At 45.3% G+C, this 16,135-nt stretch overlaps 1 protein-coding gene across 2 annotated transcripts; it reads left to right on the forward strand.

Annotated features, from left to right (window-relative positions):
- Positions 1–2,126: 2,126 nt before the first annotated feature.
- Positions 2,127–4,336, forward strand: LOC119334447. Of its 2 annotated transcripts, none has more exons than XM_037607009.1 (3): positions 2,127–2,367; positions 2,947–3,116; positions 4,000–4,336. In XM_037607009.1, exons 1-3 carry the CDS (start codon positions 2,231–2,233, stop codon positions 4,074–4,076), a joined length of 384 nt encoding a protein of 127 aa, XP_037462906.1. In that variant the 5' UTR covers positions 2,127–2,230; the 3' UTR covers positions 4,077–4,336. The 2 variants fall into 2 exon arrangements, with proteins under 2 accessions (XP_037462906.1, XP_037462908.1); XM_037607011.1 differs by having other exon boundaries at positions 3,025–3,116.
- Positions 4,337–16,135: the final 11,799 nt, after the last annotated feature.

The following is a 16,135-nucleotide window of genomic DNA, read 5'->3' on the forward strand; positions in this document are numbered from 1 at the left end:
TCTTGCTCATGCATTCCTTTTGCTCTTTCAAAAATATAGGATGGGTTGGGTGGGTAGAGAGAGGGGGAGAGAGAAAGAAATCTAAGTTTTGAGCTTTGGACCAATGGAGAAAAGAGCAACGGAGTCGTTCACCCTCCTTTGAAGAAGAAGGGTGGCTTATATAGATCCACCCGTTCTCTGTCGTTATGCACGCTACACAGAGAAGTCGGATAGTCTGACCTAAGTCGGACATTCCGACTTACAGATTGTCTAACCCAATGTCCAACATGGTATTCAACTTGATCCAGCGCTCTAGACAAAGTTGAACCCCATGTCCGACCATATGTCCTGACAGCAAGAACAAGAACATAAAAGGTGGAAAACACGATGCTCTTTCTCACATGGGATGTGGGTGTATATGGCTTACTTTTGTTGAATGATTCCCACACAAGATTCATGATTAATCCCCACTTAGTAGTATGGCATACCTATGACTCAAAATGAGAAATCATCGGTATAATTTTGATGTGTTTATTCCTTTAGCTTAGGAAGGTTGCCGCTCGGCATTACGCTTCATTTCCAATCATGTGTAAACTGAAAGCACACTTGAAACATAGTTAGACGTCTAATTACTATTGCCAGTAACACCAAAATCCTCGTTAGGGACGGATGTGCTTTCAGTCTTCCCATTTTTGATGGTTGATGACAATATTAATAGATCAATATAATAAAAGATATTATGATAAGCTTAGCATGGGTTTTTGAGATTTAGGTCAAGCTCCCTATACATTTGTGCACACATAAGAGAATTATTTGCACTTGAATACAAAGTGCACAAAAATATGATCAACGCTCCCCCTAAGGCTTTAGAAATCAGAGAGGTGCAAAAGTGAACATGGATGCACAAAGTGATCTCCACTTATGCGAGAACTTTTGACATGTGAGAGGAGCAATACAAATACATAACATAACCATCTCAAAATGACAACAAGTGATGTGTGTGACAAGGCATATAATACCAACAATATGACATGAGACAATAACGATAATATGCCATATGAAAATCATAGCCATAATGTCACAAGCATATAGCAAGGTCTCGTACATATCTTAAAAGTAGCTACACATAAATAGTACTACATAAGAGGATTTTTGACAATGCCTTCACTTCGATCGATGGGGTGGTTGAACATATTAAATGTGACGCGTGCCAGCGCTACGTGCCTAGATCACCTTGTCGTCTAGGTCGTGCATGGTGGCCTGAGTGTATGTGTGTACCCTCGAGTTTTTGTTGTAACGTCTGGCTAGGTTGCGTTTCCCCCCTTTGCCTCGTTGTTGTTGGTTTTTTCTTGTGTCTTTGGCTAGGACTTTGTACTTATTTTCTCCTACTACAACATTTTATTCATTTTTTACATTAAAAAAATTCTTGTCTTATTCGCATTGGACAAAATGAAGTAAAAAATAATTCAGAATTACAATGCACATATTTTTGCTCCACTATTTTGAAACTAACTCTCATGCATCCCATGGCAACGTCGGAATCGCCTGGACGAACAACACGAAGACACTGAAACCTAACAAACTAGACCTAAAGTCCCTGTGCAACTCCATGGTCCCGTGCGTTCCAGCGTGGAAAATCGGAAGTCGGAGACGAGGAAAACAGCGGAACGGCCATTAGGGAAGTGGGCTTTGTGTCCGTTAGGGTTTTTCCTAGGTTACGGAGTACTCCTATGGAATTCCATGTAAAAAATCTATATATTTTTACAGAAAATATTTTCTATGCTCTTTATCCTGCAAATTAAACAAACCCTTTAAAAATAATTCCTAAGGAATGTAGTCTGTGCCTCACAAAAAAAGGAATATAATCTGGACGTCGTTTTTCTGATCCCGAGCTCACATGAGCTAGGGTGAACAGTAAAATAAAAAAATGAAAACAATTTCAGAAAATTCCGAATTTTTTTATGTGAAACTTTGACAAATGTTTTGATAGTTTGCAAAATCTCATGTGACCTCGGAATTAGAACATCACTTTCAATATAGTCTGTCCTTTTTTAGACTGTAAGGAATATAGTCGTCTCCCTGGGAATCTAGAACCAAAAGAGGCCTTAAAATCTGTAAAAACTGCTGATGACGTGGTGACCCAAAGCCGAATGTGCTTGGCCCAAAGCAGAGGACATCGATCCCCCATTTCCTCTTCGACCCGGACCAACTCCGTCGCCGTCGCCGTTGGGCGTCGGAATCCGGAAGCGAGATGGCGCGAGGAGTGGACGCCGAGCAGCAGCACCCCATGGCGGAGCAGGTGAAGGAGTATCAGGCGCGATCCAAGCAAGCCTGGGCAACCGCATCCTTCTTCTCCTCCACCTCCGCCTCCACGGCCGGCTCCTCGTGGTACGCAAGCGCCAACCCTAAGCCATTCCGTTTCTCTCACAAGCCTGAGTGTTATGTTTCGATATTACCAAGCTGAGGATGAATTAAGTGACAATACAAGGAAAATCGGCCATTATTAGGTTAACAAAGGGAGTAACAACCATAGTTCTTCATCTTGTTGTAGCTAGTGCTGGATCGTTACCTGCCCAATTGCTTCTGTTCTCAGGATTACAGGCTAAACAAGATGGCAGTTTCACTTTTCATTGACTGCTGTATGAATGAACCGAGCAAAATGATCATTGTAAGCTAAATCTCAAGAGGGACACCTCATATAAACAAGCCCTGATTGCTAGTAGTGTTTACTGCGAAAGCACTATCTCACAGTTGTTCCATAACAATCAAAGCAAAATAAACGACGGGCCTACCAACCTGTTCTATATTTACAAGTTTCTTTTCACATAAGACAACATGAATATTCAGGATTGTCAGAAATTCTCTTCTTAGGAAGAGATCATTTTCATGTCTCTCCTCATTTGCACTACAGTTTAAATTATTGCTCGCATCCTGACTTCCGCAACTATTTTATGCTGGTTGCTGCAGGGTTGAGGTGCTCCTCGTGATATGTGAACTTGCTTTGTATGCTCTACTAGTGTTCGCGTGTATTGCTTTTTATTTCAGGTCCATAGGAATAGCTTTATCCTTTACATGTATTTCTGCACTTCTTTATCTGTGCATGAGATTAACCAAGGAAGAGAGGAAGCACAAGAAAAGTAAGCAAAGAATGCTTCTTCCATTGTCAATGTAAAATATGTCTGTAAATTTCTCTGTAATTACATGTGAAATGCTCTCAGTTTAATACTAGATATATTTACGCTCTCGGCGTCTTTCATATACTATTTTCTCTTCAGTTAGTTGTATCAATTGGCCCGCAATAAATTGTTCTGATGTTTAGTGTTTAGGATATATAGTCCGGATACCAATATTCGGATATTGACTGGTTTATCTTTACTTGAACTCATCTTGGGTCGGCTACTTGTTAAAGTTGGATACCAATTTGATCTAAATCAACTATTTAGCCAGTTAACTACTATGTACTTATTGAAATCCAATACTGATTGGATCACTTATATTTAGTCAGATTTCAGTAATGCTCTAACTTATTGTTCACTGGCCTGACCAAATATAGGCAAAAATATGAATGGCGTATTTCTGAGTTAATTGTGTTTCATAGACTTGTTTGGCATCCTTATCGATGCCAAGTTAACTGACATATATACTCTTTTGCTTTTAGACGTTTCAGTTTCCCAATTGATAATTTGATTATCCTTCAAAATTTGCGATGTTTCTAGAATGAAGAATTCCAACCAGATGTAGTTGAGGTGAACCGCTGAACGAAATGTAACAACCAATAATAGGTGCACATGCATTATACCGAGCTTATGGCGAAGGTTATGGGTCATTTTTGTGTGCTCTTTGTATTTCACTCTATTTTGTGTGTATGAGTTGTTATTTATTAGTTAATCATACAGTTTGTCAAATATAAGAAACGTAGGCCAGCATTTAGTAATAATAATACCTATTTTTTGGTTTCATTAAGATGCGGACAGTCTAGCGATGAGGGCCTACGTTTCATGCTGTTTGTTCTGTGATCAGGTCCTCGAGTCGGCTGCCAGTCTCATGCTGACCTGCCCATTGGCCTGGGAAGTTTGGCTCTGCTTTCATCAAACTGATCCAAGAGCTGCTGGTGCTGGCACAACGTCGATGACAATCAAGGGCTGGTGGAGAAGGAGCTGGGCCCTGCGCAAGCAACCGGATTTTCGCACACAGATGACCATGTCTGGGTACATGGCCCGGAACCTTTGAGAGGAAGAGGTTATGGCCAGAGACGAGATTAGGTCGTTACCGGAGGCTACCACTTAGGCCATGTTTGGATCAATGTTTCCGTTTCAGATACCTCCGTAATACATGCCTCGCTCAGTCGTTTTGTTTCCGGATGGCAATTGCTCATTTTTTTATTTTATTTTTTTGCAATCAATTCAGAGAGCTTTATTCAAACAAGAGCATTCCTTGGACAGTCAACCATAAGGCTTGTCACAAGGAAGCTGGGAGTCTCATCAAGCCAGCTTTCCGTTACATGCAATGTGCAAGCACGCTTAGCACATAGATGAGCCGAAACATTTGCTAACCGATTTACATGTTGAACAACAAAAAGAGAAAAATCACGAGCTAGCACTCCAATCTGAACTAAGATAGGTGCCATAATAGATCTCGAATTGTGGCGAGAATTTCAGAGATCAACCATCTCCATGCAGTCTACTTCCATTATCACATGTGTGAAGCCTCGAAGTCTTGCAAACAACACCCCGTCACGAAGTGCATAAGCTTCAGCCAAGAGGGGATCGGTGATTCCCATGTATGGTTTACACCAAGCTCCTAACATCTTGGTTGCCGAGCGAGCCACACCACCTGCACCTCCAGTGCTTGTGTCGAAGTCAATGGCGCCATCTGTAGTGATAGAAATGTGATCAAACTCAGGTGGCCGCCACCCACATCCCGCCATGGTCACAATAAGATTCCGAGGAAGATCTAGAATGGCGAGAGCCTCTCTCGTCAGACGCATTGATGTTGCCGGATCTGTTCCTTCCTCATTGTGTTTGATTTTGTTGCGGGAGTGCCAAATGGCCCACATGATCGTAATGATCGGTGGCCTGTCCTTTTCTGAGAAACGATCATGACATAATATATCCCTCGCCCAAGAGTCTGGATGGAGCCGAGGTAGATGAAGATCAAACCATGACCGAACCTCATGCCAGAACCTCTTCGCATGCGAACAATACATCAACGCATGTTGGAGGTCTTCATCTCTAGCTAAGCAGATTCTGCATCTGCTAATCTCACTTATATGCCGCCTCTTGAGTGTGTGCTCATCTGGAAGAATGCCGCGGATAACTCTCCACCAGAACAGCCTCACCTTCGGGACAACATTGAGCTTCCAAAGTGCAGACCACAACTGTTGATCATCCCGTGAAGTACCGGTATCCGTCCCTTCCTCTAGAGCTAAACGCTCTTTCTGAGTCATAAGAGCACGGTACGCCGTCTTGACAGTATAGTTGCCTGACTTATTGAGCGCCCAAGCGAGAAAATCTTCACCACCGCCTTGCCTCAATGGAATATTAAGAATAGCCTGGGCATCCGGCGCAATGAAATTGTCTCGGACCACCTGCTGTCGCCATGACCAGTTATCACTATCTATCAGATCAGAGACCTTGTCGAGTGTGGTAGGCGATGGTTGCAGCAGTGGCATCATGGAGATGGTTCCCGGAATCCATCTGTCAGTCCATATAGAAGTGGATGTGCCATCTCCTATTCTTTTTATCAAACCGGCTTGGAGAGCTTCCCTGCCCGCCATAATCGCCCTCCAAGTCTTGGAAGCTGACTTGGGCAGCGTAGCATCCATGAAATCAACTTCCGGGAAATACCGTCCTTTTAGCACCCTTGAGCACAATGTATCTGGTTGTGTTAGCAGCCTCCACCCTTGTTTGCCCAACATAGCTAGATTAAACCGGTGCATGTCCCTGAAGCCCATGCCCCCTTTGCACTTTGGCGTCGTCAATTGTTCCCATGAGACCCAATGCATTGCCTTCCTGTCAAGAGAGCTGCTCCAAAAAAACTTTGCCATTGGGGAGGTAACACTCTTGCATACCTTCTTGGTTAGAAGAAAAGTGCTCATACTAAACGTTGATATGGATTGCACCACTGATTTCATCAATGTCTCTCTGCCTGCACATGCCAATAAACGCTCAGACCACCCTTGCATCTTCCCTCGAGCCCTGTCACCAATGTGGTCGAAAGTTTCACTTGTGATGCGCCCCACAGCAGTAGGAAGACCCAGGTACCGCTCGCTAAAGGCCTCAACTTGAATGTCCAGCATCGCCTTGATTGTTTGCCGCACCGAATCAGGGGTGTTTGTACTGAAGTAAATAGCACTTTTGTCTCTATTAACACTCTGTCCGGAGGCATTGCCATACATCTCTAGAATCGTATTCAATATGTCCGCACTTTGTCCACTTGCACTGATGAATATAAGACTGTCATCTGCAAACAATAAATGACTGACCCAAGGTGATATGAAGCTAGCTCTGATCCCCCTGTCAATATATCCCCCATCATATGACTTGATCAAAGAAGATAAGCCCTCTGCACAAATTAGAAATAAATATGGTGATACGGGATCTCCCTGCCGCAAACCTTTCGAAGGGGTGAAAAAAGGAAGAAGCTCCCCATTGACCCGAATCGAGAATCTGACAGAAGATACACACTTCATAATGAGTCTAGTAAAACTCATAGAGAAACCCAATCTCAACATGATGGCCTCCAGGTAGTGCCATTCGACTCTATCGTACGCTTTCATCATGTCAAGCTTGACAGCGCAGGAATAATTCTTCCCCTTCTTCCTCCGCTTCATTGTGTGCACACTTTCGTATGCAACTAACACAGTGTCGGTGATCAAGCGTCCAGGAACAAAGGCACTCTGTTCTTCACTAATAATTTCATCCATAATACTCCGCATGCGATTAGTGATTGCCTTGGCAGCAATCTTATACAGAACCGGACAGAGAGCTATAGGGCGGTATTGGAGAATTGTCTGTGGATGCCATACCTTGGGAATAAGAGTGATCGAAGTGTCGTTAAGTCCGGTAGGCATGTCACCCCCATTCAAAAAATCCAAAACTGCTTGTGTCACGTCCTCCTGGATAACACTCCAGTGGCGTTGATAAAAACCCGCCGTAAACCCATCAATGCCCGGGGCTTTGGAGGCCGTCATTTGGAATAGAGCCTCCCTCACCTCGGTTGCATCATATGGTTTATTCAAAAGATCATTCATAGCATGTGTTACTTTCACCGGAGCAAAGTTCAACAAATTATTAGCATCATAAAAACCTTGGGACTCATACAAGTTCTGGTAAAAAGCTTGCACTTCCTCCTTGTCCTCTCTTTCTGTTGCACAAACCGAGCCGTCCTGGCGCCTGAGATGGGCAATTCTATTTATGCGTTTTCGCACTGCTGCTTGTGCTTGAAAGTAGGATGTATTACGATCTCCTTCGCGTAACCAACGGACACGCGAGTGTTGTTTCATCCATATCTCTTCCTGATGCATAGCATCCCGGAGTTTTGTGACCGCACATTTCTCTTCATCTGTCGGGCCATGTCCAGCAGACTCACTCCGGAGCTTATTCAACTTTTTCTGAAGCTGTCTCACCGTACGTGTGAGGCACCCGAACTCCTTTGCTCCCCATGGACCAAGAGTGCGCCTGAGAAGATCAAGTGAATCTGATATACCTTGCAGTCTCGGGGCACGAGCATGACCACGACATGTTTCTGACACAAGCTGATCATAATCCCTGTGTGTTTGCCAAACACTTTCATATCTAAACTGCCGTGTATGCTGAGATCTACCCGGCAGAGAAGCTTGCACATCCGCTACAACAAAACAGTGATCCGATTCACATGCCGCAAGATGCTTCACTCGGATATACTCATAATGTTGCCGAAACTCCTCATTTGCAAAGGCTCTATCCAGCCTTGCTTTGACATTGGACAGGCCTGCTTGCCTGTTATTCCATGTGTACGCACAGCCTGACCATCCAAGGTCTTGTAACATACAGTCATCTACAACCTCCCGAAAAGCTCGCATCTGCCCCTCCGGCCTGGGTGTTCTACTGAAGTGTTCTGATGCGAAAAGCGTCTCGTTGAAGTCCCCCATGCACAACCACGCCGAGTGTGGAATACCGAATAAGGTGCACAGAAAGCGCCAACTATGATGTCTGTTTTCCACTCTGGGAGCGCCATAAAATCCTGTGAATCGCCACTCCATAGAGTTTTGATTCAAGTCCTTCACCATCACGTCAATATGACTGATACTAAAATTCTTCAGCTCAACTGAAACATCCTTTGTCCAGAACAAACCAATACCTCCACTCAACCCTTCACTGTCGACTGCATAGTAGCCACTGAAACCTAGTCCATATTTCAGAAATTCAACACGCTTGCCTCTAATCTTTGTCTCCATGACGAAGAGAAGAGAGGGTCCTTCTTGCTTCACTAAACTGCGAAGCTCTCGAACTGCCTCGGGGTTCCCAAGCCCCCGGCAGTTCCAACTCATGCATCTCATTGGGACGGGCAGGACCGCGCCGCGGTCTCTGCTGAATTTTCAGGTGTAGGCTTCTTCTTCTTTGGATCACGTGCAAACTCTCTCCCATCCCCCTCCTTGTCGTCCAGTTTTCCATGAGATGTGGTTGGGTCTTCTGAATCCTTGTTGTGTTCGTCCTGGCCCGAAGTAAGGAGGAGCTATTGTTTTGGTATGTAGACTGGATTCGGCCCCTCCTTCCTCTTATACTGCTGCCTGTTCTTCACAGATGAATTTACCTCTACCTCTGCGTCTTCCCTAGAGCAAGAATTCCTAGTATTGTTCTTGCTGCTCTGCTCTGAATTCTGGCTCCGGGAAGAGTTGTAACTAGTGGCTGGTTTTTTGGACTCGTCGGCAGCCTCAGTTGGGCCCCGAACGGCAAGTCGCCGTTTGCATCTCGGGTCCCCGGTGTAGGGCAGTGCAGCTCCGAGTGTCCAAGGCGGCCGCAGGAGAAACAAAAGTAAGGGATTTGCTCATACTGAATATCATAGGGATCAACCTTCTTCCTCCTGGTCGAGTCAATTAATACCCACCTTCTCAGAGGCTTGTCCACTTCAATGGTAACCCTAGCCCGTAGATAGCCCCCAATGTGATCAAACTTTGCTAGCTGCGCCTTGGGGTCAATCTGTCTAGCAATAGGTCCAGCCCATGCATCATCACGAAGATTGTATGGGAGGTTTAAAACCCTAGCCCACACTTGGAGCTTGTCAAATTTCAATTCATCCGGCCTCATACAATCTTCAAACTCCGCTAGAATCACAGCGTTTTTTTTCAGGTGCCACGGTGATCCACTCCAAATTCGATCTCTATCTCGTTGATTCTCAAACTCAGCCACAAACATGTTAGGACCAGCAGATCGAAACTGTAGTCCCCTTGGGTTGCCCCAAGCCGGGCGAAGGGCGTTGGTGATCATCTGGATATGGTACAGATTACGGTGCAAGATCTTGCCTGCCAGCAACCACTTCGCCGGGCCTCCTTCCACACGATCATCCAGAACCAGAGGCGTGGCTTCTTCTTCAGAGATATCCAGCTTCCCCAGCGCCTCTTCCAGATGTGTTCTTGCTGACCGAGGGGAGCCCTTCCCCCCATCCTTCTGGTTGGCGTCAACAGGCTGAGATGATGCCATCGCGCCCGATCCAAGCCCCGCGCGCCTCGCCGACGAGATCAGCGAGCGCCATCATGTTCCATGTCGAAACCCTAATCGCCGCCGCCAGAGGGAGGGGTCCTTAGTTTCGGGGAAAAACTCTTCCCATCTAAGTTGTTTGTGGCAATTGCTCATTGGCCGGTAAGTTACACCTGTAAACACAACACCTCCGTATTATTTTACACCTAATGCAAGCGCGGCCTTATGTTTTTCTAGTTCTGAGAGTGTATTGTTGTGGGTGTTTGAAACTCTACGATACCTCGGAACCTCGGCCCATTTTACCTCTTCTCTACTCCTATAAAAAAGCGAGTTGGTGGTGATGGTGTGCCTGCCTTCGGGCCGTATATACCGTCCGATCTTGAATCTACGGCTGAGATTGAGATCGAGGCATGTTGTACAGAGCCAACGACCAAAATAGGATACTGGAGAGTTATTTACCGAAAACCACCACAGTTGGGGCTAGGGTAACAACTTGATACCACATTCAAGGCAGGGCACAAAAGACCACCAACTTTGCGTCTAACGACTAACGGAGAGCACTGATTGTGTGATAAGCTTCCGAAAACAGCAAAACTGACAAATTGGACCCACCTGTCAGGCCTATGTGGCATGTCTACGTGTTCAAATAGCTGAGGTGGATGTCGGGTCCTGCTGTCAGCCCCCCAACTACTTCTTCTGGATGTATTATTCTAAAAGAAAAACTACTTGTGGAGGAGCGAATCAGGTAGGGGCTCTCTGGTTTGTATGGGATTACTAGCTTCGCAGTGACCGGACTCGGGGAAGACGACCACCAGGCATCAATCTCTTTCTGTGATGTGTCCCTACCTCCTCCATTCTTTCCATGAGGTCCCTCCCTCGGTCCCCAATCCCCCCTTGCTAAGAAATCAGCAGAAAAGTACCCGGAATCGCCGGCACAGGCTCTTTCTTCACCGTCTTCGGTGACGAGCGCCGTTGCACTATCTTCCACTCTGGCGTATCCCAGCCTCCACCTACCTTCCTCGGATCCTCCGCTTCCTCACGAATCTCTATATGGCATCCAATGGAATCCACACTTCCTTTAGCATGGCTGTCCGCGAGAAACCGCCCCGCCGTCCGCCATTGATGGTGAAGTCACGATTTGCGACGTCTCTAAGTCTTGCTGTCCGCACCGCCGAGCGCACCGTGGCTAGCATGCGTGTCCTCGAGTCCCCGTAGTCTCGCGCAAGGTTTAGCTGCCGCACCCTGAGCTCCGATGAGATCCACTACAATTTGGGCGATGGGGTGGATCCTCGCCGGATCCAGGCGAAACAAAGGGCTAGGGGTGTGTCTGGGGTTGGATCCACGCGGGCCAGTGGCTGGGGCAGCGAGGAGGCTCGTCGGGGTGGGGTGGCTCGCCGGGGTAAGTCTCCAGCGGCGGCGGCGGATTTGGCTGGTTGTGTCGTGTTGGTGGAGAAGAAGGTGCCTGGGGAAAGGGGGGAATCAGAGAGAGGCTGACAGATGGGGCCTTCGGCCACCTCAGCAAATTTATCCATGTAGGCATGCCACATCGGCCTGACAGGTTGGCCCCACTGGTCAGATCCGCTATTTCTGCGACCAAATCTGAGCATCAGTGCTCCGCGTTACGGATTAGGTGCAATTTCGGTGGTTTTTTGTGCCCTGGCACAAATGTAGTACTAAGTTGTTACCCTAGCCTCAAATGTGGTGGCTTTGGGTAAATAACTCTATTCTAGAGGTTTCTCTCGTGAGATCGATTATTCTAGAACCTCTCCAAGTTTCCTCGCCGCCGGCCCCTCCCCTCTCTTTCCCTGCGACCACGTTGGAGTTGAGTTGGGTGAGCATCACGTAGTAAATCGGATTTGGCTTAAGATCTCCCCTGTAACATCACTCCTTCTGGATCTGGCCGTGCAAACTGTCGGAGAAGGAGAACGAAACATGACGATGGACGGAGAGTCAAAGGAGATGACACAATTCAGCCAACACGGCTCACGGGAGGAGGTGCTTGTGGCGGGGACGCACTTCTTGCGTCATCGCGGACCCGATGTCGGCCGGAATCGTTGCCGTGGGAGGAGCCTCGTGTGCGGCGGCGGTCATCGGGGTCGGGGAAGATGATCCCGGCACGGATGTCGTGGTGGCCGAGAGGCAGTGCCGATGGGCACTCCGGTTCCACCTCGTCGGCGTGAACCACGTGCTGAGCGGGAGTAGCGTCGGGCGCTCGGGAGATGGAGATCGATTGAGCCATGACAGACAGCAGTCGGGAGCATGACAGATAGAGGTCGGGAGCAACTCGGAGGGGACGGCCGGCAGCAGCGCAGCGGAGGCATAGCAGGCAGCGGTCGGGAGCAGGGGAGGAGTCAGCAGTCGGCGACCGGGAGTAGTGATTGGGACGAAATGAGAGGAAATCCATTGGGGGCGTTCCGGACCTTCTGGCGCTAGCGTCCGCTCCCCATGCACCAGGCAACCCTGCTTGCCATCCTAAGCCACCCTTGAATGTCCCAATGGGCAGCGAGCGAACGTCCAAGGGGCATTTTCCGTCCCTGCATCTCCTAAATACTTTGTTTGGTTCATAGGATAGGATTATCATAGGAATAGGAATCTTGTAGGAAATGAGATGACATTATCTCAAATCCTATGAATAGGAATAGGAAACAAAATGTCATTTGGTTGACACCAAAGGAATTTTTCCATTGAGTCTAGGCTCTTTTTTATTTTCCTATGAAATGTGGAGGATAGAAACCAATCCTATGTAGGAATAGAAATCCATTCCTATGAACCAAAGGGCTCTAAAGGAAAAAATTCTATAAAAATCCTATCCTCTAGAATTTCTATGAAATTCCTCTAAACCAAAGGAGGCCTTTTGTCTTTTTTTAGGGATTCCTTATTGTCCCCTAATGGCCTCAATCGGTATACAATGGCATATTTGAAAGCATAAAACTTTGTAGTTGCATGTTTTAAAATATGAAAAATACTCAAAATAGTGATATCAATTCTCAAAGCCTGAAAATTTGTAGTGGCATATAGTATTCTTTCAGTCCAAATTAATTGATGCGCATTTAGTATAACTTTAGTACTGAATTGTACTAGGTGTGCAGCAAATAATTTGGATCGAAGAGAGTATCAAATTTACTCCTAAATCTAATAGGCTTCTCCCTCAGTGATATCCCACCGGGAAAGATGGCCGTGTCGCCCAGGACTGCACTCCGGGCCACCCCGGTAGGATGTCCAGGCTGCCGTTGCCAAGGACGACGAGCTGCGGTCCTGGTGACGGACAACAACGGCGTCTGCGGGAGACAAAGGGTATCCCGTGTTTATTCCGACGAGCATTTGCAAGCTCTGAACTGTACATATTGCCATGACGAGGCCGCTCCGTATTAATTCTCCGCTTCCAAGGATACGTGCTGCAAGTGGTAGTGCAATAACACTGGCACAGTGCACTGCGTTGTCCCTGCCAATGCTGCTGTGTTCTACCTCCACACTTCACCGATGTGATTCCATCCGTCGGGAGGTGCACGCACATATGTTTTATCCCCAATATTGCTTATGTGATTTGCTTATTTGCTCAACTTCGGGTCTGAAACTGTTGATATAATTTCATTCCCAATATTGCTTAGTCGATAGACCAATCATTAGCCTAATAATTTATAATCACTTGGGCCAATTACCTGATGCGAGACAGGGAAAAAGATTGTTTAAGAGGCTTAACAATCTGCTCAGAGAATTCTGCATGGGCTAGAATCAGGGAAATACGGTAAGTTGCATATACACAAAGTTTCGGATAATAGAAGTGTAAATTTGCACAGTACCATTAGAGGAAGTTGTATGCTCAACATGCTTAACCATGTCAAAGCTCATGCACGAGTAATTATATCCTCAGGTTATTCAAATTATCTGGAAGGTGAGCTTTAAAAATTTGTAAATTAGTGTTTCAATAGTTCAGAGTTGCTGCTTTACTACGAGAGCGGCGTTTCGGTGCCCGGTGCATCTGCACCCGGTCAAAAAAAATCATAAAAAATTTAGAAAAATTCAAAAAATTCCAAAAAAATTAGGGTGGTAGACAATTTGATGCGTGAGATACGCTCCAATTTTCAAAACATTTGGACTTCTGTGCAGCTCTCAGCAAAAAAGACAAATCAGTCCAGAACAGTATATGAACAGTACATATTTTTAGACCTCCGATTTGTCTTTTTTGCTGAGAGCTGCACAGAAGTCCAAATGTTTTGAAAATTGGAGCGTACCTCACGCATCAAATTGTCTACCACCCTAAATTTTTTTGGAATTTTTTAAATTTTTCTAGTATTTATTTTGATTTTTTTCGTGAGCGCAGGTGCAGATGAGCTCGGGCTCAGATTCGAATTTTCGCTTTACTACCCGTTTTTAGGTGGATGGTCTCTATTTTAAATCCTGATAGTAATGCACTTTGACAAGTTCTATGTTTGCTGAATGATTCCAAGGCCTCATAGATGCCCAAGGTATGTAACTAAGCATGAATGGGTCTACAATATTACTTCTCTTCATGGTGGCATATGCAGATTCTTGTAGCGGTTAATGGGGTTTGGACTAGAGATAGATCATGTGTTAACAAAAAGCTGGTTGGGGTCATCGCAATTGCCAAATGTGTGCGGACAATTTTTTTATTGTTGCATGCTGTCTGTCTTCCTCAATATGGGACAGCATGTAGAAAGTTGGGTAGGGAGAACACCAAGTCTTCCGCAAGGTGAAAATTAGAACAGAACTGCTCTACACACGATGAATTGCATGGACGATCACTGCACGATGGCCCATCGTGTGGTTGGCGCCCGTTTGTTGCCATGAATGAACGGCGTGAAAGGCTTGTCGTTCAAACATCGTCCGCAGACCGTCGTTTGCATAGCACTGCTCAAATTAGAATAAAACGGTTGGCTTGGGCGAGGGGGTTCATTGGTCGGAAAACATACGTTAGATTTTGCTCGGCGTGTACTTATCAACAATATAACATCACTTTGATTGATGTCTTGGTACACCGTACCTTTTATTGTTCAATAGGCTCCTGATACTTATTAGTAAAGAATTCCCACCCGATCATTTGTGATTCCGTAGCAGCATAGCACGGGCATCTTACTAGTCTAATATGAAAAGGCAGAACTACTGTCATTGCCCCTCGAAAGTAAGATGGGGTTCAATTTCAGTTACACCAACGTGGTTCTGGAAAGGACTACAGTGCATGGGGTGTTGCTCGGTTGGCGAAGGGTGCGTTGACGAAGACGACAGGTCCGGCTAGCCTTAGGCTAGTCAGCAAGGGCATCTCCAACGGCTGTAAGATAGATGTTGGTAAATTTGTCACCTAGGACATAGTGATGATGTGGCATATAATAAATATGGAGAGAGAGAGAGCAAAGTTGTATTTAAAATAACCAACAACCTTTACACAAGCTCCAAGATGAAATAAAGAGCAACCACATTTATTTTCTCATCATCTATTGGATAGCTTACATACTCCATCCGTTTCTTTTTGGTCTGCATATAAACTTTGGCCAGTCAAACTTTGTCAACTTTGACTAAGTTTATAGAAAAAAATATCAAGATTCACAATATGAAATCAATGTTGTTAGATGCATCATGCAATTAATTTTCATACCATATAGGTTTAGTATTGTAGATGTTGATATTTTTTTCAACAAAGTTGGTCAAACTTTACACGGTTTGACTTTGACTAAATCTTATATGCAGACTAAAAAGAAACAAAGGGAGTATAATTTATTGAAGTGGTTGTATAATAGCTTGTTGGTTGATGACATGGACATTTTACCAACAAGACTAACATACAATCTATTAGAGATGCTCTAATATAGGTAGTAACATAAATGCCACATAAGCAAAAATAGTGAGATGGCACGTAGTTAATGAGAGAGACAAATAGAATAACATAATATATTACCATCACATAGCGTTTCCCAAATACAAAATGACTCTACAAAGTAATGAATAAAGACATATGTTACCACACATATGATACTGCCCACTATGAAGATGGTAATATAGACTAGTAACATACTCTCCACTATGACCAGCCTTAGTGGTGGTGAATCGCCAGAGCAGTAAAACAGGAAGGGGAAGCAAAAAACACAGGCGGATAGTTTATTTTGAAGCTGCTTGAGCTCCATCGTTATGGCGCACGACATATACATATACTGATATACCTCACTGTTACGCCTTGCTTGGGATGGGATTGCTAGGCGTTATACCTCACTGTTACGCCTTGCTTGGGATGGGATTGGTAGGCGTTACGCAGCCTTCAGGGAGGACGTCGTATGCTGAGAATGGACAGTTTTTTGTTCCATGACTAAGATCAGGAGCATCTGGTCCAAGATGCCTTGCGTTACACAAGAAAATGCAAAATTCACATTACAAAAATATGGTGGAGCTAGCGGAATTGTTGGTCTTATATCATGAGCTAAAAAAACTAATCAAATTGCATGACCAACCAAATTTCATGGGCAAGCATC

Source organism: Triticum dicoccoides, chromosome 7A (assembly GCF_002162155.2).
Source record: "Triticum dicoccoides isolate Atlit2015 ecotype Zavitan chromosome 7A, WEW_v2.0, whole genome shotgun sequence".
NCBI classification, from domain to species: domain Eukaryota; kingdom Viridiplantae; phylum Streptophyta; class Magnoliopsida; order Poales; family Poaceae; genus Triticum; species Triticum dicoccoides.

Bases quoted from the DNA above. Each gene is read 5' to 3' on its own strand.
- LOC119334447 (XM_037607009.1), top strand. From the start codon at position 2,231: ATGGCGCGAGGAGTGGACGCCGAGCAGCAGCACCCCATGGCGGAGCAG. The intron at 2,368-2,946 runs GTACGCAAGCGC...TGGTTGCTGCAG, and splicing joins TCCACGGCCGGCTCCTCGTG to GGTTGAGGTGCTCCTCGTGA. The intron at 3,117-3,999 runs GTAAGCAAAGAA...TTCTGTGATCAG, and splicing joins AGAGAGGAAGCACAAGAAAA to GTCCTCGAGTCGGCTGCCAG.